The sequence below is a fragment of the Megascapheus bottae genome, chromosome 11 (genome assembly GCF_031878675.1).
Source record: "Megascapheus bottae isolate mThoBot1 chromosome 11, mThoBot2.hap1, whole genome shotgun sequence".
NCBI classification, from domain to species: domain Eukaryota; kingdom Metazoa; phylum Chordata; class Mammalia; order Rodentia; family Geomyidae; genus Megascapheus; species Megascapheus bottae.
Window position 1 is genome coordinate 42,131,537 of NC_143519.1, and position 23,138 is coordinate 42,154,674.

Consider the following 23,138-nt stretch of genomic DNA (forward strand, 5'->3'; position numbering starts at 1 on the left):
TATCTTTAGTTTTGGCCTGCCTGTAAGAAAGACGGAGAGGTGCAGGGACCAAGGAGAACAAAGTAGTGGAATGCCAGTTTTGTGGAGCTTGGCTTTGTTTGAGGGTCTGGAGTTGTCAATAGCTTAGTTTTTTGAACCATAATCTTTCATGAAAGCCATCAAACAGGACCTTGGTCACTAATGACAATAGAGAAATCCATGTAGAGGTCTTTCTAGAAGCCCCATAACCTCTTCTGGTCAATATGATTTTCTCAATAATTTACTGCTTGACTATAATGGCTGTTTCTGTTAGCATGACCATCAAGTTTTGCTTCTCCTTCTAAATTCCCCTCTCCCCAAACCGCTCTATATAATAGCAAAGAGTAGATACTAGGGTACTGGAAACTAGATTTCTGGGTGGGGAGAGGATCCCTGGCTTATGACATTTGTTAATTACCATGGTCTAAGTCCATCCACCATTTTGGCTAATTTCAAGCTATCACCATGAAGTCACTGAATGAATATTGCATTGGAAGATGAGCTACAGCACATCATTTTATAGCATGTTTGTTTATCTTCTAGTAGGTGGAAATAACCTCAGGGAAAGTGAAAATGAGAGTGGTGAAGGCCAAGAACAATGGCTCATGCTTGTTATCTCAGGAAAAAGTGAGAGGCCCTAGCTGAAAAATATCTAAAGCAAAAACAAAAATAGCTGGGTATATGACTCAAGTAAGTAAGTACAAAACCTTCCATTCAAACCTCAGTACTGTCAAATAAGTAATTAAGTAAATAAATAGCAATGAAATAATTAGAAAGTGATGTGCTTTTAAAATTTGTTACCTTTCCACTAAATTATATTTATAAAATTGTAAGTTTATATAATTTAATTTAATAATGGCTACATTTAGTGATCAGCTGGCAAATTTTGAAAAACTTAACAACTAGAATACAAGCCAGCCCTAGAATAGGTTGAGTCTAGGATTTTAAAAAAAGGGAGAGACATAAGAAATGAAAGGGAACACTTGGTGCTAAATTCTAAAAGCCTTCTATGCTATTCAGACTTTATGACTGGGCCCTGTGAGCCTGGAGTCCATAAGTTCACAGAAATGACCTAGGAAATGTAATCAGAAGTAAGGACTGTGGAGCTGGCTCTGTTTGCTAGCTAGCTAATTTTAACAAAGTTATATAGTCTGTCATAACTTGTTTCTTACCTGTGACAAGGGTATAGTAAATATTATTAGCTTCAAAACAATGTTATGAAGCATATGTGAGAAAATATGTCCCAAGTATTCAACCCACAGGGTCATATGCTAAACTTTTCATCAGTAGCAGCCTTGAGTGTTATCCTTATCCATTTCTGAAAGTCCTTAGGTAGGGGAGGTCTACCCCAGGTACAGATTCTTTGTATGACCTGACCTCCATTTTGCCATCAAACATTTACATAGGCTCAGTCTTAAAGGGAGGCTTGCTTCTGTTGGCATACTTCCTGAAAAACCTGTTTACAGATACTGACCCAAATGTAGGAGCTCATTTCTCAATGTTCAGTGCTACTCTTTAGGTGGTGGCTTCCTCCTCCTCCTCCTCTTCTTCTTCCTCTTCTTCTTCTTCTTCTTCTTCTTCTTCTTCTTCTTCGTCTTCGTCTTCTCCTCCTCATCCTCGTCATCCTCCTCCTCCTCCTCCTCTTCTTCCTCTCCTTCCCCCTCCCCCTCCTCCTTCTCCTTTTTATTTTTAAAGACAGATTGACCTTGAACTCATCATTTTCCATCTGCCTCAGCCTCCCAAGTGCTGGGATTATACAGTAAGATTATAAGAATAAACCATCAAAACATATATTTTAGGCCTTTTAAAGTATAAATACCCTTTAGATGATATTGTGAAGTCTAGCACCTATGGCAGCACCTTGATGCGAATGAGAGCACCAGAACCTAGGCTTCTGTTCTTGGGAATCTAAGAAGTCTAGTGGTGGATACAAGGAGACAGAAAGGACACAGGACCACTGAAGCTATCACTTCCCTAGGGCCAATCTACTTTGTGGTTGACCAGATGACCCTCAAGTAATGCTGCTCCAGTCATTATCTGTTTTTTTCTTGCTTATATGTTGAAAGCAAAATTTTTCTAAACGAAGGCTTTTGACTATACATCCTTGTAAAAAAAAAGATGATTGAAGCCAGGTGCATTGGCTCAAGCCTGTAATCCTAGCTACTCCAGAAGCTGAGATCTGAGGATCACTGTTGAAAGCCAGCCCAGGCACTAAAGAATATGAGACTCTTATCTCCAATTAATCACTAGAAAATGGAAAGTGGCACTGTGGCTCAAGGGGCAGGGCAGTAGCCTTGGGCTGAAGAGCCCAGGCCCAGAGTTCAAGCCCCATGAGCCACGCAAAAAAATTTATTTCATCCGGTATGTGAGAGAGTTGACCACCAGAACATGTGCCAAAGGATTCTTGATACAGGTAGTTTTTTTTTTTTTAAATCATAACTTCCGTGTCAATCACTCCATGTAAGCTGATGTTGGGGAGGAACTTAATGTCCAAAGCTCTGAAAAATTCAATAAAATCTTATGTTAGGGTGTGTGTAGTAGCTTACAACCTGTCTTCCTGAGAGGACTCACTCTTTACCTCTGAACGCACTTTTTTCAATTTTAATGGACTATATATTTCACTACTGTGCTTTGTTCCCCGCATGTTAATCTTCTCCTGAGGACTCCAAGTATAGAGATGGCTGTGCTGACCTTCTTTCAACACCATGACAAAGACCCAATTGATTCCTAGGTCCATAGTGCACTCTAATGTGGGGCTGAGGATGTGTAGTCAGGCTTCTTAACTTGAGAACAGCAAGTGTGCAGAGTCTAAGTTTTGGGTATGGTCCAGTCACGTGCATGACTATGAGAAGGTCACATCACGTCTGGGAACCTTGTGTTTTCATGTTGAGGATATTGATGGAAGTTAATCTAACATATGGTTGGGAGATATGTTTGGGAGTTATATAGCTTGAGTCCACATTTTCTGAGTTTCCACTTTCTATTCTTGATTCATTGTTGTTAGTTTATGCTCTTTTTTTATAAGCCCTTCATACATAGATATGGAGAAAAAGGCCTTCTTGAAGCACCACAGATGGAAGAAAATAACATGCTCCCTACCCTTTGTTCTAAAGCTTTTGAGGAGTCAACTTGGAAGTTCCTGTTTGGTATCATGCTTTCAGAATAAAGTATGTACACAATAACAATAACCTCAAGTCATTCCCAGCTTGATTGCAGTAACTTGGCAAGACAAGAAGGGCTCAAAGCTGATATATACAGGAGTCCTGAAGCCTTTTGAGGATTTATCATATTCTTGAGGTTGTGTTTGCTTCTCTGGGGCACCTATAATGGTACACAAATGTTTTCAACATGGGTGAGTATAAGAAGCAAGGGAAGGGACTGAGACATCTAGAATTTATCAATGGGTCGATTAGGTAACTTGAGCAGACTATATTGTCTAATCTTTTGTCAGTTGGCACCTTTTTGGTACTTGGGGTGTAGACTGGTAGCAGAAGTGGCTGGAGAATTATTTAGATGTTGGGAGAAGGGTATTGTGTTTCAGGATGAATCCTTTTTAGTGGAGAAAAAGTTACTCATGGTTAGTTAGAGGCTTATTTGCTTGGAAAGTAAGTACTCAATTGGAAGCCTGCCAGGATCCAGCCAGTGTGGCTGAGATGAGCAAATGGGTTGGCTGGGAGCCTGCTTGGGCCCTGTGAGCATGCAGCTCATGATTTGCACAGATTGCTTGTCTAGCATCTTGAGAGTGGCAGAAAGGAAAGGACAGATACACTGAAAGGAGTTGTCCAGCTAGGAAGGTTTAAAGTACCCAGCTCAAAACAGAAAAACAAAGGTGACTAAATATGCTTCTTTTGTTCAAATTCATGAGGGACTTCCACAAAAAGAAGTGGATGCATTTTTTTCTGACAACCACAGACTTTTGTTGCTTTCTCATTTGAACTGTGCTGAGCACATATGTGAACGGTGCCGATGCTGATGTGTTGAAAAGGAGGCTTAGAGTATTTCCAAAGTAAGGACAGGAAAGAGGAGCCTCAGTGTGACCAGTTGTCCAGGCTCAAGATCCTAGTTGTATCTGTCTGGAATTCTGATATTTGATGCAGAGTTGTACTTCTCTTTTGCAGAGCAATGAGAATCAAGCTGTCCTTTGCCGGATACAAAAGGGGATCAATGGATTTTATAATTTGATAATAAAACTCTCTGAGGAGGGTGTATCTGCCTTCCCAGAAATACGAGATTAAATTTATGCTGTTTTCCCCCCTTCCACTTCTCTTCTCCTGTATGTTGCCCATCTTTCTTGCTCAAGAGAGGACAAAGGGATTTTCAAGAAATCACCAGTAACTTCAGGACTTTAATTCCTGAGCTAAAAAGGATGTTCATGGGCTAGGAACATATCCCTGGGACTCTGACAGGAAAATTCAGCATCTGATCTCCATTCCCAGCCATACGTCAACTCAGAGGACTCAGTGGCATGAGGAGACCTCAAGCCTGGTCAGTCTTCCATCCATGGAGAAGACATTGGTCCTCTCATAAGGTAAACTTTGACCCTGAGACTCCGGGGAACTTGTCAACCAGTGTCTGTGCTAGTCCCAAGCAGTGTCAAGCTGGCTCAGCTTGTGGACCACATACATAGCCTTAGTTCTGGCTAAAACAGCGTGAAAAGAGAAGGGAGAGGCCATTTGAACACTAAACCTTCTGTCAACCCCACCAGAATATTTCCTTATCAAGACAGTGTTTTTGCTCCTTTTGGAAGCAGTTGTGAAAAGAATTGGGTGGGGGAGGGTGGGCAGATGGGAAATAACTATTCTGATCAAATCTTACAAGAGTTCTATAAAACATACCAATAAAACCAGACAGACATCACACAATCTTAATCACGGGATGTTTACATAATAGAAGGCCCATGATAGATTGTAAATACCACAAAGTACCTGAGACAAAAAAAAAAAAAAAAAAAGGAAAGTAGGAGAATAAAAAGGAGTCTAGTGTCCTGATTAGAGGTCCGTGGTGCACGGGCAGAGCTTCCTGGTGGCTCTGTGTGTGAGCAACCAGTGGCCCTTGGCCTCACATCTCTGCATCTGTGGCCTGGACCTCTGTCGCAGTGATCGCAATTCCAATGGCCAAGCTGCCATTGTCAGAGAAGATCTGAGCCAGTGAGGTGTTGAGGACAAGACAGTCCCCATCCGTGATGATCGAGTCTACACACTCAAGGACAGACCTGGGGGTGGCCTCCCATTTGAGACGCCGGTGGTTTCTGTTGAGCTCTAGGCGGTAGGTGAAGCAGTCCGCCTGGGTAGGGGTCCCGATCATCATCATGGTGGCGAAGAACTGGGGGTGCCCTTCGTGCCTCTCCTGCTTCCTGAGCACCAGCAGGAAGTGATGGCCAAGGCAGGAGTGCACAATGATCCAGTCAGCCGGCGCCGGCAGATGCGTGTCTGTGGCTAGGAAGACAATCTCGGCCCCCTGAAGGATGTCAACCCTGTGGGTCTGTCGCAGGTGGGGGACCACTACCTCCAGGTGGCCTTCCCACTGGCAGGAGAACAGAGGGCACATGCAGGGCATCACCTGGGTGGTGATGCCTGCCTCCTGGTGGTGGAGATGGTGGAGGTGGCCGTGCTGGTGAGGGTGGCGGTGGTGGCGGCAGTGGTGATGGTGGTGGGGTGGGAGGTGATGAGGAGGAAAGCTGCTCTGCTCTGCCGTGCCCTGAGTGATCCCTCGTCTACTGGGCACATACTGGAAGAGAAGAAGACAGCGTTAGTGGAGTGCGAGACCTGCCTCTCTCTCTGGCTGCGACTCCTTGGTGTCCAAAGCATTAGGCACACTGTCCAGTCTAGGTAGAAGAATGTAAAACACTTGAAATACTTTTTTAAAATGGTAGAGATTGTGGGCACCCGCGGAGGGACCAGGATGAGATCATGAAAACCCAAGCCAAGAGGATGCAATGTACACATCTATGACACCAAATATATGTGGATCTATCTTTTCCAGTACTGGAGTTTGAACTCAGGTCTTGTCCTTGGTTGGCTTTTATTCTGCCACTTGAACCATGCCTTTGACCTCACTCATTGCTGCTTAACTAGAGATGGGGCCTTTTGGGTTTTTCTATCCAAGGTGGCTTCAAACCACAATCTTGCCTCCTAAGTACAAGGATTACAGGTGTGTCTTTCTGATACTTTCATAAGATGTCCACATAAGCAGGCATTGTTTTCCTCCCAAATAATATGCCTCTGATCATCATCAGTCACAAAGAACAAAACAAATTTTGAGGGAGTGTTGATATTTTTGTGTAGACAATGGCTATCAGTGGAATTGTTTTTCCTGTTTTATCATAGCTATTATTTTTTTGGAACTAAACTTTGGTAATATCCATTGGTCTTTCCAGTATTGCCCTTCTCCCAGGACTTAAAGCCACATGTGAGGTGCAGAAGTGATTGTGTGCATTTGGTCCTCCTCAGTCATCAGAGAGGGAGTCTCAGGTGAGACAGGAGTCTGCTCACCAGGCATGTTTCTACTCTACTCCTTGTCTGCTCTAGAGAAACTTCCTGTAGCCTGGTCTCCAGGCAGCCACCATTGTACCAATTTTCTCACTGTAGTGAGTGTGCTTCCAGGACCCCTTAGTAATGACAGGGTATGTGTCATTGTACATATTTATTGAGCATCTGCTATGGCCAGGCCCTGTGGGCATTAGAGATAGAGCCAGCAGCAAAATAGACATTGTGTCCCATAGTGTAGGTGGTACAGACATTAATCTGCTTTTAATTAATTACAGTTTTGACAAGAATCCTTCTTGCTCCATGAAGATGCACAAATGATTCACATTTTTCATTACAAAAAAAAGAGGAGAAAAAAACCTCAGTACTAATATGCCTGAGGTTACAAAGCTGGTTAACAAAAGATAGATTGTTTTTCTCACCTCTAGACTCTAGACATATCCCCTTCTACATTTATCTATCCCCTTCTAAAGAACACCCCTCATACCCTCCTTTTTTTCTCTCCCTCTCTCTACCCTACAACAAATATATTTCAACAGAATCAATTTTCTTATAAAAAATTAAATATTTCCTAGCTCTTATTGGCTTGCTGGTAGCATGTGCTATGTAGTGATTAGGTGGGGGAGAGTGACAGGGCTCACACCCTGTGTGGGTCAGGTTCAAGGACTCTTTTATAGTCTGTCCAGGAGTCTGCAGGCACGATCGATGATCCACACCTGCTGTGGTTAGGAGAACCTGGTCTCAGGCTTCCATGAAGAATCCCAAACACAGTTCCTTCCAGCCTCTGAAAAGCCCCCTTCATGAGAGGAACATGTTTGCCTTATAATCAAAGAAACTGAATCATGAAGAGATTGAAGGCTGACACATTTGCCCAAGGTCACACAGCTCATAGCAGGGAGGCCAGGGGAGCAGAGCCTTGATCAGTTAAAGATGACAGATCATAGACTAGAAAGATTATAGTCTGGGTATCAAAAAGCTCTCGTGCATTTCCCTATTTGCTTTATCCAGTGGCATTGATTAAGACAGTTTTCCTGTTAGGAAAAGGCTGAGGTAGAATCCTAGGAAAATGGCATTGTAAAATACCATTGTAGATAACTATGTCAAGTGTTATCCCTGAAATTTTCTTTCCATTGAGAATGTGGGTGGAGGTGAACATGACTTTCCATCTTGGCCCTTGGTGGGCTCTGTGCTTTGATCCACTGGTGTGTGTGTGGGGGGGGGGTGGGTGTGTTAGTTCTGGGACTTAAATTCAGGGAATGAGTTCTACCACTTGAGCCACAGCTCCACTTTTTGTTGTTGTTGTTGTTCATAGGAGATAAGTGGTTCATGGACTTTACTGCCTGAGTTGGCTTCAAACCAAAATCTCAGATCTCAGTCTCCTGAATAGCTAGGATCACAGGTATAAGCCACCAGTGCCTGGCTGATCCACTGACTTTTACACTCTGGCTGCACTCTGGGTAAATATAGGCCACCATAAAAGCCCAGAGAACTCAATCTTGCCATTGACCTGGCCTCTGTCTCAACGCTGACTTGTAACGATGGAACATCCTGAAGTTCCCATCTTGAAAGTGGCCCACTTGCCCCTCCCCAGTCCATTTTTGCCATTCTTATCTGTGTCACGAATGTCCCAATGTGAAATTCCAGTAAAGAGGGAGCAGGGAAGAAATCCCATGACCTACCTTCTCCCTTCCTCTAATCTCCCACTAGTGCTTCCATGAATGGATAATTCGATTAGCAAAGGGAGCCAGGACACACCCTTGATTCAGCTCCCTTTGGAAATGGTGGTGGGTGAAGCAGACAGGTGAGGGGAGAGGATCCCTACCTGTGTGCCAATGTCACAGTTTCCTTCAATGTGAAGGTACTTGTCTAAACAGGCTGCCTGTCCTATGCTGGGCTTTGATTGTATTAAGGATGAGATAAGATCCTCACTTAACACACAAGGGGCTACAAATATCAGATGAAACCCCTGTCCCTGCCTCACCAGCTGCCTGATTATGGGTATTACCATAATGCGATGTCCTCCCAGTAGACACTCCATGTGGAGTTCTGTCTGTGATTTCAACCAGCCACATTTAAACAAATATTTTTGTTTATGTATTGAACACATACAATTGCTTTTTCTTCTCATTATACCCTAAACAATACTAACAACTAATTACATAGCACCTACATTAAATTAGGTATTATAGATAACGTAGAGAAGATTTCAACTATTTGGGAGGCTATTCATAGGCTATAGGCATTCTATATAAGGGTCTAGAAAAATATAAGGATTTCAGTTTCCGTACAGGGTCCCAAACCCATCCCCAAGATGCTGATAGGGAGTAGATCAACTAAGGGCTCTGATAAGAGAAAAGTGAGAAGTTTTGCTAGCTGGTGTGCAGTGATATTTGAAATGGGCTGAAGCACCAGGGGTAAATTTTCTAACAAAACAGGCAAAGGGCTTGCCATAGAGAGAACAACTTGTAAAAAGTCAGGTATGAAAGGACATAGGATGTTTAAAAAGGAACAAGAAGTTTCTGAGAACCTGGTGAGAGATGGAGAGTTTTGGGACCAGATCATCAAGACTTCAGAAGCCAAGCTGAGATGGAGATGACCCTTCAGGAAGGACCCAGACACTCTGCTGCATTCTTCAAGAGGTCCCCTTGCACCGCCCCCCCCCCCCCGCCCAGCCCTAGCTATACAATGTCCCCAGCAGAGCCTGCTCCAAGCTAGAATTCTAATAAGCCACAAAGTACCCCACTCTATCCAAACATTGGACTAAATACATGGTTATTCCACCTAGCCTTCCACATCCTTTTCTTTGGTTTCACCTCTCACAAGCCTTTTTATTTTATTTTATTCTATTGTTAATTTATTTATTTTTATTGTCAGGGTGATGTATAGAGAGGTTACAGTTAATTTTATTTTATTTTTAATTGCTGCCTGTATTACAAAGCAGCCAGGAGTATAATCCGAAGGGATTGAAGTGAATGACTATGCAGATAGAGTGAGGCATTATTATGAACTCATGGACACCAGTGTACATGCTGAGCTCTGAGAAGGACCGCAGAAGAAATGCAGTCTTAATCCTTCATTTCTTCCTGCTCCATCTTCTGATGCAAACTATGCTTCATTTAACTGATCCACGGGCCAGGGAGGTCGCAGGGCTGCTGACAGAGAGAAGGGATCCTTTTAATTGGCAAAATGCTCATCGTTTTTGGAAAATGAATTCTAATCTTTCCATCTAATACAGTGAATGTGAGTAATTACTTTCTTCCACTAAACTGTTAATGCAACATTAGTGATTACACTAATTAAAACTAATGAACTCTTACAGACTGATAAACCCTCAGTCAGCCAGCGGATGCCTTCCTTCCATTGGCTCTATTTAACTTCCCATTTGGAAGAGAGATTTTGAATTAACCTTTAGAATAATGCGTGAAATCGGGTTTTGAAATGTTAGGCTTTATACCTTGGGTGTAATTCTTTCCCTAAGTGTTAGTGAGGCTGTTTCCACTGAGGGTGTAATTGAATTTAAAAAATGCATTTCTTAATTTGATCAGCCACACTCTCTTGGTTGATAATGGCTTATCCTCTGAATCCTAGCTTTAGAAAGGGAACCCAGGATCCATCCCTGGAATTACCACATGGTGCTTTCTCCAGCTTGCCCTTCCTGTGGTCAGCAAGCTTAGTTAGAAGATGGACAGCTATTCCTTCCACTTCCTTTCAGGACGAGTGGCTGCTGTGGTGATGCATTTCTTTGGAAAGTGGACTCTTCCCTCATTTTAGATGACAGGTTCTTGCTTTGAAAGTGCTGATGCTCTTACTTGTGTTGGCTAGTGCAGACTTTTAGTTCTGGGTTAAAAGGCAGAGAAGAATGCAGTGCTGTTGATGCATTTCACATAAAGGGAGGAAGAGCAGGCTAAAAGTGAGGGTAACACTGTAAGGGAGATGTTCAAGTACGGGGTTAAAGTCAAAGTCAAGTTGAACGTCAGGTCTGCATGAAGGAACAATAATTGTGACTGTTCCAGATCTCACATTCAGCAGTGTTTAAAACATCTCTCAGCCAGGTACCAGCCACTGGTTCATACCAGTAATCTTAGCTACTCAGTGGCTAAGTGATGAGGGTAGTAACTACCAGTCAGGAAATCCTGTGACATTCTTATCTACAATTGAACACCAAAAAGCTGAAAGTGAAGATATAGCTCAAGTAGCAATGCACTAGCCTTGAATGAAAAAGCCAAGTAAGAGTACGAGGCCCTGGGTTAAATAAAGCCCCGGTACTGCCAAAATTCCCTCAAACCTGTTTCTGAGGCAAAAAATAAATAATAGTTAAGGCTAAATGCTGCCCATTTGATTTTCCTGTCCTCCTATGTGTCTTTCTCAAAATCGAGGGCAACTGCTTTCAAGCACATAAAACCCAGGAGAACACTGGAATGTATTTAAAAGCAGTTGAAAAATAAGTTAGGCTAAGGTGGAAAGAAGACACAAGGCTTGGGACAGACCTTTCCATGTATCTCATGATGGACGGTCCCTATGCCATTCTTAGCAACACACACACACACACACACACACACACACACACACACACACACACACACACACACACACACACACACACACACACCCTGATCCAGTGGTAGCTATTTTTTAGGTCAGGAATTCACACTTCAAAGTGATCTTATTGGAAAAGATCACACCTCAGAGATAATGAGTATGATGATTGCTTCAATTCCTATCCATATTTTTGATTCACACCAGCTGCTGTTAATTAACACTTCTGCCTAGGCCTTCAAAGGCAAGATTAGTGGTTTGTCAATCAGCATAACAGGCACTGGGAATGGACTCTCCTTGGCAAATGGGTATTGGTTATAACAGATCAGAGAGATTGTTCATTTTACAAGTGGATCCTGAAAGCTTCTTCTCTAAATATTCTATGTCCAGCTTCAGGATCAGGACTTTTGGTGGCTAGTTGCCATCTCTTAAGATGTTGGAATCTCACTTCTGAAAGAAATATCACTGCATGCAAGGGTTCTTTCCTGGGGTTTCAATTTTTGTAAATTGAGCATGAAGACATTTCGTACACAGATGAATCTTAAGCTAAGCCTACATCAATTCATGCATTACTTTCAAAAGAGGAAAATGGCAACCTTGGTCATCAGTTCTATTAAAACCAGGCTCCATGAGTGAGAAATAGTGAAAGAGATCCATACAGATGTCCATATAGATGCTAGTCTATGATGTCAAAAGCCTACACTGGTCCTTTTATAAATGTGGGTAGCCTGGCTGTGTGAGGAGATATGAAGGAAAATGTGGCTGATATTGTGAAGACAAAAAAAAAAAAACCAAACAAACCAAAACACCTCTGAGTCCCTAGGCCTGAGATCCTATCCCTCCCTAACCAGGGCTATTTTATTTATATGGATAGTTTTCTGCTCTGTGAGTACCATCAGGAAATGAGCTCCTTGTTCAGACTACAACAGTACCCACATACAATAAAGGTGCTTGACATGTATTTATTGGACAAGTCAATGTGTGATGTACTGGTAACAGCTTCCTTAATGAGAACCACACAGGCTCTGTCCTTTGTATCATTCTAGTATATCTGCCATCAATCCCTCTTGTATTGCCTGACATAATCCTTTGCTATAGATGGGGTATCTCTCCCGTCTCCCTCACCTCTGAAGTAGTTATAATCTTCTCATTCCACCTTGCTTTCTATTCAACCCATACTTTGAGTTCACTTGTCAGTAGTCTTCTTGCCTAAGAATCTGGAACCAGTGAAAGCAGGGCATGTGTTTAATTTTCCCAGTGCCTGATCCAGTGGTCCATCTTGTAGAATCTGGCATTGAATAGACCCTGAGCATGTGTTACTGGATAGAATGAGTGAACAAATGACTTACAAACAGGCCTTACTCTGGACCACATGCTTTGGAGCCTCTGTCTTCTACTCTGGCTCCCAGCCATGAAGAAACATGTGATTTTTGCATGGGTCAGTGAGTCATATCTTCAAACTTGTCAGGACAGTGTCTTGACAATTTCTTATTCAAAACCCAGTGGGGATGAGACACAAGAGCTTTATGTGAGTCTGATCAGGAAGTGAGAAAGCAGACCTATGTCAACTACCAGCATGGAGCATAAAATAAGAAGCTTTGAAGAGAATAGTTCTCATGATTTATTTATTTTAATTTTAGCAGTTCACTCAGAGCCTCAGGCATTCCCTTTTCTGGTTGTAAACTGCTTCTTCCAATTTGATCTAGCCTTCCAAATTAATTCATGAAATTTCTCCACCTCCTCATGGATCTAGACCCACTCTCCCTTCTGTACCAGATAAGGATATCTGGCACAACAATAAACCAGACCCCTTACCCACTATCCTTACTCATTTCTATCACCAAAAGCCAGGTGGGTAGGTTCAACCCAGGCAAGGATAACTGCTCTATGTCCCTCCGAGCCCTACATTCTATCCATCTATATTATCTAGATACTGGAAGTTTCTTCAAGTGACTCGTCAGCTATGCAGCCCATGCCATTCTGGGGATCCATCAACTGGGGATGCAGTAGACCTTAGGATGCAAGGAGTAGCCAATAGGGAGCATGAGCAGGAATGTCTTGTCTAAGCACCATATCCTGTTAAGGAAGCTTGGTTAGGAAGAAAAACTAGATGCTGGCTGGGAGCTGTGGGCACAGCTCATTATAAAGGGACAATGATTAAGGGAAGTGGGTAGAGCATATTTTGCGAGTTTCCTAATTTGGTTTTTCTAAGTCTTTCCATAGTTGCGTGGGGCCTTCTCTTGCACTTAGCCTGGAGCCCTGCCAGTGTCAACAGTGAGCCTGCAGTCAGATCAATGCTTCCTCTCCACCTCTTCCTGATTTGCTTTCTGTCTTCAAGGCTTGGCTCATGCTAACAAATTTTGTGACTCTTAGAAATGAAAGCCTTTTTTTTTCCTAAAAGCAACTTTTTGTGTGTGTATATTCAAACTTTAACATGTAATTGGCAAGTGAATCCTGGGCCTGCAGGAGCAGTTCAAAGGCTCCTATTTAATTACCAGAAGCCACAGTAACTCGGAGCATCTCTGGAGGGTTGGTATGGGAGCACTGGAAGCAGGTGTGCTGAGCTAGCCACAAAGACAGCTTCAGCCAGACTGGACAGGACAGCCTTAGCCATAAAAGACAGCCTCAGTCAAACTGAACAGCCTTGTTCAGACTGGGAAGCTTCAGGCATGCTTGCTGTGGCTGCTGAGCTGTTAGAAACAATTACATATGCAAATGTATGGAAGTGGATGTATTAGCAGGTTAACACATCTGTTAACACACAGAGGTGTGTCTTGAGACAATCTGATCATCAGGGTTTGCCGAGGTCACATGCTTGTTGTTTAGGTCTTCAGTAACATCATGATCAGAAACTCACTCTGCCAGAGCTTTCCATCCTCTGTATACCTTACCTGGAGAGCCTCATTGGCTGGACCAAGTTGTATTCGTCCTTCAGGGGCTTCTTGTTCAGACAAGTCAGGCCTCTTTGGTGCATGTTCTTTTGGTAGTATTATTATTTAAAAAGAAAGCACCAAATTTATTCAACACCTGGTTGATTTCTTTAGATAGCTACCAAATGACCCAGACGTTATACTTTTTAATTGTGTACTGTAGGAAATGAAAGAGGCAACCATTTGAAGACTTATACATGTGTGTCCCTACAGCTTTCATGTACTGCCAAAAATCTAGTATAACTCAATTGTTTGTCTGCAGATGACTGGAAAACCAAATTATGGTATATTCATAATTGGATGCATCTCATCAATAAAAGGTAAAAAATCATGGCTAATAGTGAGGGTGGGGGAGGGGAGGTAAGCATCACAGCAGGGAGAAGATGAAGGACAGCAGGAGTCTTCTGGGTTTGAAAGGTTATTACTCCAAGGACAGGGCTAGAGCCAAGCTTGCTGTGGCACAGGAATTACCCTTTGGTGATTAGGGCAGAAAGCTCCCTTTAGAGGTTAAGGACTGAAACTTTTGCCATAGCATGGCCATGAATCAGCAAGGCTCCATCTGTCTGCATGAGTGGCTCCTTTCCCTTCTGCAATGTAGCCATGACACTCCAAGCCCAAGGACAACACAGGGTGGGGCAGGTGTTTTATTGACTCCTAATCTTTACCAGTGGCTGGGACACATTTAATAAAAATCTTATGATTGGTGGGGAACCGGGGGCGGGGGGTGTTGGAAAACAGAATGGAGATTGCTTCCCTCTGGGCTTGGAAGGTTAGCAGTCCAGCTAAGTCCCAAATAATTCATCCAGGCACTATTCATCTCTGCGTTATTAGAGTCACCGCATGTCTCTAAGGACCAAGTTTATTAGTGCTGCTAAGATAATTAGTCTATTCTACTGCAAGGCAACTGAAATTGCTCCTCGTATATGTATTTCTTCCCAGAGGTCTCCAGGTCATCATGACTCATTTCAAACTTGGTTCTATTTTGTTCACAAGCCCTCCATTGCAGAGTTCAGAAGGTTCCAAACCCTCCCATAGGCCAAGGCTGTTTTGTGTGATCATTGGGTTTTAGTATGTAGTTCGGGCTGGCCTCCGGCTATCAGTTCTGCACAGCCTCACTGTAATCTCAGTGCTGAGAATATAGATATGTGCCACCGCACTTAGAAGCCCAGTCTCTTACCTGAAGATCACATCTGGTCTCCAGCAGTCTTCTCCAGGCCACAGGATGCTGCACCTTGTAGCTTGGATCACCTGCTGATCACTCTGAAGACGGGCTAAGGTTCATGTCCTCTCTCTACCATTTCCTCATGCTTAGGGCATGTTGTATAGGCAAAGACAAGACATACAGAACTTCCAGTGACCCAAAGCCCCAGCCCTATGCCCAGCATGTGTGTGAATTACCTGTAACTTCTTTAGCAGTTTTAAAACCAAGAAAAACCTCTCCTTTCATTCTTCTGCTGAGAGCAGGCTACACAGTGATCCTCAAATACTGTTCAGTGCACACACAAATCACCTGGGCATGTTGTTAAAACGCCAATGGGGTTCAGCAAGTCTGGGCCAACTCCTAGGGATGCTGACAACACTTTTAAGAGCCAGAGGCTGGACTTGCATTTCCTTGTCTATTTACATCAGATCCAGCATCCCTTTTCCCTTCCCTCCAAAGTTGAAGCATTCCTTTAGGAATCAGGAGAAGATCCTTGAAGTCCTCTCTGTTCCTATTAATCTTTGATTCTCTAACAGCCTCCAAGTCCCAGCAGAGACCATTGTTACCTTCACAATGGAGCTAACAGGGCTGCCTATTCAGTGGATAACTGTGATTTGTTAGTCAAACCCTGCTCTGTGAAGCAAGATTTGACAAGGTGACAGAAGGAAAGCAGAGCCCTCAGAAATTCTAAGTCACAGACAAGAAGTTCATTTCTATCTTCTTTCTTGTTGTTGTTGCAGTATTGAGGTTCATGTTTTAGGTGAGAACTTAGCTCTAATGAATAAATTGTCTGTTTTTTTTTTATGACTGCCCTACTATATTTTCTATTATCTTATTTAATTGAGTTCTTGTTTTAGTTTTACATAGTAATATTTCGACTAATATGCTTTTCTATTGGGCCTATTGGTTTAACTGCCATTCCTCCCCCCTCCCCTGCCGCTTTTTTTTGTGGGTCATGGGACTTGAACTCTAGGCCTGGGCATTGTCCCTGAGCTCTTCAGCTCAAGACTGTTGCCTTACCTCTTGAGCCACAGTGCCATTTCCAGTTTTCTAGTGGTTAATTGGAGATAAGAGTCTCACGGTCTTTAGTGCCCAGGCTGGCTTTGAACCATGATCCTCAGATCTCAGCCTCCTGAGCAGCTGGGATTATAGTAGTGAGCCAAGGCGCCTGACTCCATTCTTCTTTTATACAGTGCATTCACTCATTTCCATTCACTCATGGAGGAAAGCAACTAATCATAGTTAAGTATTTACTCTGTGCTGTGGGAGGTGGCTGAGTTAAAACCCTGAAAAATGCAAATATGGTTCCTGTTCCCAGAGACCTGGCTTTTCTAGAAAGGTCTAAAAAAATCTGCCTTTCCAGTAGCTGGAGAAGATTTGCAGGATGGTCAGGGGGCCATCCTGTCCAGTTTCTTACAAAAGTACATTAAACTAATTAAATAGCAGGCCATTTAGACCAAGGTGGCTTCAAGGTTCCAGAATCCCACATAAATAAAATAAAACCTAGGCTCAGCCAATCATAGGCAGCCAACTGGGCATTAGTTACAATGAACTTCATATCAGGACAACTCAAATAAGGCAACTTCTTAAACTTCCATCAATCAAATGCTTTATTTGTTCTGTTCCGCATTCTCTGTTCTCTTAATGAGGTGGTTTAGAGTGGGAAGAAAGAACCTTGCTCAGTTGCCTTGGGTAGAGGATCCATTTTAAGGGGTCCTATTAACACTTGTCTTATATATAAAGTAAGTGTCAAGTAATTCAGAACTTTATTTTTCCTCTAACCCCCCTCCCCCCACCATGCAGAAGTGACAAGTCTAAACTTTCTCCTTATCAATCCAGATATGTTAAGGTCACTAGCCCATCTCTGCCAGGTGTCCCTGCCTATGACAGGTACTTCAGAATGAATGAACCCTAACCTCTTCAGGAAATTTCCCTGTGTTGGCTAAAAAAAAATGGAAATTGAAGCACAGTGAATAGACCCCAATAGCGGCTGATGAGGTGACTCGTCCACAGAAAGAAGACCAGGCGCATGGAAAGTTGAGGCGTGGGCCCATTTCTCCCACACCTTACATGGCCAAGGGCAGATCTGTTCCCATCTCCAGATCTTAGTTTCCATGACTACAGAGTGAAAATGATGCTACCTGCCTTGCTCCTAGATACTAGGAAAAAATGTGTTAAAATGTGTTTTAAAGAGTGAAATTTATTTGTGAGACAAGTATTCCATGGATGCAAACCCTTGCAAGACATGCCTGAAATACTGTCCTGGCTGCTGGGTGTCTGTTCTGCAAACATCACTTGTATCTTCTTATTCAATCTTGATGCCCTGCCCGGAAGGTAAGGATAATTGTCAAAAGCAGCTTGCGTACAGGACATGTAAGCATGGAATGAAGGGTCTTTTCTAAGGCTCGAAGTTAGTGGTAGCATCTAGTTACAGAACATGAGTCTCTTCTGCCCACTTTGGTACCTGCCCCCAACACTTAATTTATCCCCATGTGAATGATATGCAGCTTATATGTCATTTCATTCAAAGCAGCCTTTTTCTTCCCATCCACCTTAGCTCATTAGTTGGCAGGAGAGCTTGGGGACTTAGAACTAATCCTGATATTAAGTAAAGAGCAAAGCATAATTAGGAAGATAAATCTTCTGAGTGGGAAAAAAACCATATGTAACATATTCTACACTCAAACATGGCCTTATTTTATTAATTTGTTTTTGCATCTTTTGGGAAGGCAACACTTTCCTATTCTGGTTGATAACTAGGTGGATGATAGTTTGTTTTTAAACTTACTTTTTCTTTTCTAGCCAGGAAATGAACTTAACTTTTGGGAAAAGTCTCAATTCTTTCATTAGATGAATTGGCTTAGAAAAGGTTCATATTTTTCCCATGACAAAGAATGGCTTTCCATATGAGAGGGAAAAGGAAACTGCTAGGTAAATAGTGGTTAAAAGTAGTGGATCTATCACATGGCTGAGAACATGTATCACATCGTAGTCATTCTTCTTCCCATAGTGCCTTGGACTCCCTGCTCAAATGCTTCCTCCTGCTCAAACTCTTCTTCCCATAATATCCAGTGGAAAGAACCAGGGTGGTGCAAGCACAAGCCATGAAGCAATCGGAGCAAAGTCAAGGGGAGCAGAAGAGAGGAGCCTTGCACTGTTAAAAACAGCCTGCGGAGATGAATATATTGGACTCCACTTTTACTTCCATGGCTTTTCCTTCCCTTTCCAAGACATTCTCCCTAAGTCAAGTTTTTGCTATTCCTGGCTTCATTTCTCTACTATTCTAACAAACAAGAACCCACTTGCTTGCTCAAATATCATATACTTCCACTCATAGGAGTTTAGGCTGTTTAGCTGTGGCATAGTTAGTAACTCAAAAGCTGAGGAAACAAATGCTCCTAAATTGTAAATTGCTGATATCAAAGAACCTTTGGAAAATGTTCTAAAAATTCTTTCTTGAACAGACATGGGACCAGTGTCAAACATTTACAATTAGCAAGCACTTTTAGATATAATGTTTTCCAATTTGTGTCTGAGGACGATCCCTTGAGTTAGGTAAGGAAGACACTATTATTGCATGCATAAAGAAATAAGACTACGGAGTAAGAGGCAATTCAAACCTAAGCTAGTTGACTCCAAACCTCTCATGTTTTCTGTCACATAACCTTAGCTATCCCATATAATAGTAGTATTAAAATGACCTTCAAGAATTCCCCTTTTACAATCTCTCTAGTCCCTTAAAAAAATCAGATCAAGAATATGAGCTCGAAGAGTTTTAGGAGTTCCTTCTGATCTTGCTCTAGAACTCTAGAACCTTCACCTCCAGATCCTGTAATCATGGCTTTGCGGTCCACTGCCTATATGTCTACAGAATTAGGAATTTCTACTTTAGTTGTAGTTTTTTCCGTTATTAGAGTTTTTTTTTTTTTTGGCCAGTTCTGGGCTTGAGCTCAGGGCCTGAGCACTGTCCTTGGAGTTTCTCAAGGCTAGAGCTCTACCACTTAAGCCTCAGCAACATTTCCAGCTTTTTTCTATGTATGTGGTACCGAGGAATCGAACCCAGGTCTTCATGCATGCTAGGGAAGCACGCTACCACTAGGCCAAACTCCCGGCCTCTTATTAGAGTTTTTTTTTGTTTTGTTTTGTTTTTGTCGGCCATAGGGGCTTGAACTCTGGGCCTTGGCACTGTCCCTGAGCTGTTCAGTTCAAGGCTAGCACTCTACCAACTTGAGCCACAGTGCCACTTCAGGTGTCCTGGTGGTTAATTAGAAATGAGTCTCACAAACTTTAATGTCTGGGCTGGCTCTGAACTGCGATTCTCAGATCTCAGCATCCTGAGTAGCAAGGATTACAGACATGAGCTACTAAGCGCCCGGCTTAGTTACTAAATTATTGATTACAAACAATAAACATTTATTTCTGCTTAGGAGATAATGTGCTCTTTCTGTAAAATTTTTAGAAAATTCTGGATGGTACAAAGAAAAGAAGATAATAGTAAGCTCACAGAATGTCACTGCCCCTACAATTATATAGGATTTTGCTATATACTTCTGTGTCCTGCTTTTCAACAAAAATGCCTGAACCTTGCATATGCAGTTTTGTATGTTCCCCTCCCCTCTTTCTTTCTGCTTAATAGCTTATGAAACTATTCATAAGGGAAAAAAGTAGACAAAAACTATCTTTCTTAGGGGCTCTTTTGACCTTGAGAACTTGTGGGGGAATCATATGAATATGATAATAATTGGTTTTATCCCAATCCACCTAAGAGAGACATAATTGTCACATGCATCCAATCATTTATTTGTTGATTCATTTGGCAAACCTTCCAGGTATTGGGGCTAGAAAGAAAAATAAGATTTCTTCCATATTCTCAAAGAAACCATTGTTTTGTCTCAGATGTGTCAATTTATTTTGGGGCCAATCTCATTGACCTCTGTTGCATCCACTTCTCAGTGCACAGGGCCCAGCCTCCAAACTTCTCTGCTTTGTTGTTGGAAGCAATCACGCTTTACTTGCAGACCCTCCCCCATCTCCACCTCAATCTCCCCACCCCCTATTTTTTTTTTTTTTGCCTCTGGGTTTAACAGTGGCATAAAACTAATTTATAGCTCTTGCCAGGAAGAGGACAAATTTTCATCTCAGCCCGTCATACAAAAAGCACGAGTACAAATGAGTAATTGTTGACCCATGCTACCTATTAGAGACTATACTAGGGTCACCCCATTTGTTGTTTTAATGTAAGAAATTAAGGGCCCTAGCAAAGGCTTCCATCAGAACTGAATGGGTAATGAGATAGAACGATGTCTTTGTGAGTGACCTCTCTTGATGCCATGTTCATGTTCACAGGAGAGTGAGAGAAATGGCTCCTGTTCTCATAGTTACCCCCTTGTGCAGGGGAGATTCTGATTAGATCCACTTTTTTTTTTTTTTTTTTGCTAGTCCTGGGCTTGGGCTCAGAGCCTGAGCACTGTCCTTGGACTTTCTCAAGGCTAGCACTCCACCACTTGAGCCTCAGCACCACTTCCGGCTTTTTGCTATGTATGTAGTAGCAAGGAATCCTGAACCTGGGTCTTCGTGCATGCTACGCAAGCACTCTACCACTAGGCCAAACTCTCCGCCCCTAGATCCACTTTTGATTTTAGGCTCAAGGTCCTTTTCCCCAGGATCCTTATCAATCAGCCTATGTCTATGCAGCAAGTAGAATATACAGGAAGGGTTGAGGGAAGGTGGCCATAGATATTGCTAACTTGGCCCCCTGGAACTCATAAACACCTGTCACATGGACTTGCGCTTCTGTGCTATCAGATGCAAGGAGTTCTGCATGTGAGTTCCTTCTTCCAGTATCCAGTGACTTGACTTACAGGAAAGACTTGCATGAGGTATGACCATTACAACAGTACAAACAATGAGAGAGCTCAGGCTTGGGAAGGAGGAGCACCGTGAGCACAGGGATAAAACAGGAGAACAAGCTAGCAGAACAAGGAGAAACAAGGCTATATACAAAAGGTGTGGTTAAACAAGTTTACATTCCCTCCAGTGGTGTATTGGAATTTTCTTTTGGCCATATCCATACTAGCATCAGTTATTGTTAGTTTTCTTGATAATGATCACACTGCTGATAGGAATGTAAACTTGTTCAGCTATTCTAGAAAGCAGTATGGAGGTTATTCAAAAGACTGAACATACAGCTTCCCTATGACCCAGCAATCCAATCCTGGGCATTAATACAATTGACCATGAACAAGGCCACAATAAAACCACCTGCACAACTATGTTTTGCACCATTGTTTACCATATTATATGTTTGTCTAAATATGCTCTTTTATATATAGTTAGGATGTATAAATATCTTTAGCTTGTATATGTGTGAGGGATTAAATGGAAAGAGCATAAAGATTAAGTTTTGCAGGAAAAAGCACTGGTAAATTATGATATAAAATTCATCAGCCTGAGTTTTAAATTAGAAAGAAGATAATATAGTCAGAATGCCACATAAAAATGAATAATACAGTCTATCACCAAAACATGTAAGTGTTTAACCTCATTACCTGGATTAAAAGCTTAGTGCTTTTAATGTAATAAATATTTACAATGTATATGGCAAAAAAACGCACAATAGAATTCTTTTGCTTCCATTAGGAAGAATTATATTGTACCATTTATAAGGAATTGGAAAGACTTGGGGAAATTTATGCTAAGTGAAGTAAGCCAGACCCAAAGAAACATAGGCTGCATGGTTTCCCTCATTTGTAGTAGTTAGAATATGCCTATAAATCCTACAAGTAAACTCAATAGATAGCAAGAGATAACTAATTACACCTGGATATGATTAATTAAATAGCAGTCTAAACATTGACACAGTGAGAACAGAAGAGGACATTCTTAGGAGGGGATTGCAAGGGCTCAATAGCTATGTGCATTAGATCACATAAAATGATACTTATCAAAATCAACTCCAATAAATGGAAGCAAGAGGATTTTTATTATACTGCTTTTGGTTCTTTTTTTTTCCTTCTTTCCTTTTCTCTTTGGTTTATTCCATTCTGTCACCATTTTTGACTGGTATATATTTTGCCTTGTAGATAAGTTTATCTGATTTGGGGAAGGGAAGAGGAAGCACAGAAATGGTGAGACAAAGGGTGAGCCAATTCAGCAGTGAAACCCACTAGACACTAGGTGGGAAATAAACTTTACAATTTAGGGTGTGAGGAGGGAAATCAGGAGGGGAAAAACTGGGAGAGAATAAAGGTGTGACACTGCTCAAAAGGAAATGTATTCATTACTTGACTCATATAACTGTAACTCCTCCATACATCATCTTTACAATAAGTTATTTTTAAAGGTGTAGGCATGTTCAAGATGCTCTTAGGATGCACTATGTTTTGCTAACCCTATCACAAGCTGGGAATATCAAAAATCAAAACTACATCTGATACTCCAACTTTATCAAACACCATGGCTTAGCACTGAGTGCACTAGATTATGGTTGAACTGGGAGGTATGACTGGCTGCTGCAACCTCTCATCTTGAGAGATTGCATGATCCTTCCTGCCACTCCGACACTCAGTGACCCCATGTGAATCATCCCCGAGTGGGTTATTCACAGACTGCTTCTTCCTCCCCTTCCAGCTTTGCTCATTAGTTTACTACTCCAGAAAAAGACCAAAATTCGAAGTACAGAGTCTACCTAATAGGTCCTGCTTTCACAACTCTGTAAATTACCAGAGGTAAGTAGGAAGGATGGAAGAGAGTTTGGTTACTCTTACTCCATATTCTATATATGTGACCATAGACTGTACTGAATATGATATGCCTTCTAATATTAGTGGCTAAATAACACAGTGGAAATGTGTGTGTGTGTGTGTGTGTGTGTGTGTGTGTGTGTTGAGCTCTTCACCTACCTGTGCCTCATTGTATATTTTATAACACATTATATTCTCTTCTCTCTCTAATCAAGAACTAGTACCT

General features: G+C 42.1%; 1 protein-coding gene across 1 annotated transcript in view; it reads right to left on the minus strand.

Annotated features, from left to right (window-relative positions):
* Positions 1-4,948: 4,948 nt before the first annotated feature.
* The window catches only part of Siah3 (siah E3 ubiquitin protein ligase family member 3), a 61,204-nt gene continuing 43,014 nt past the window's right edge, over positions 4,949-23,138 (minus strand). The window contains exon 2 of the mRNA XM_090341727.1: positions 4,949-5,745. Coding sequence (XP_090197853.1) covers positions 5,077-5,745 — 669 coding nt within the window. The 3' untranslated portion in view covers positions 4,949-5,076. The remainder of the gene's footprint in view (positions 5,746-23,138) is intronic.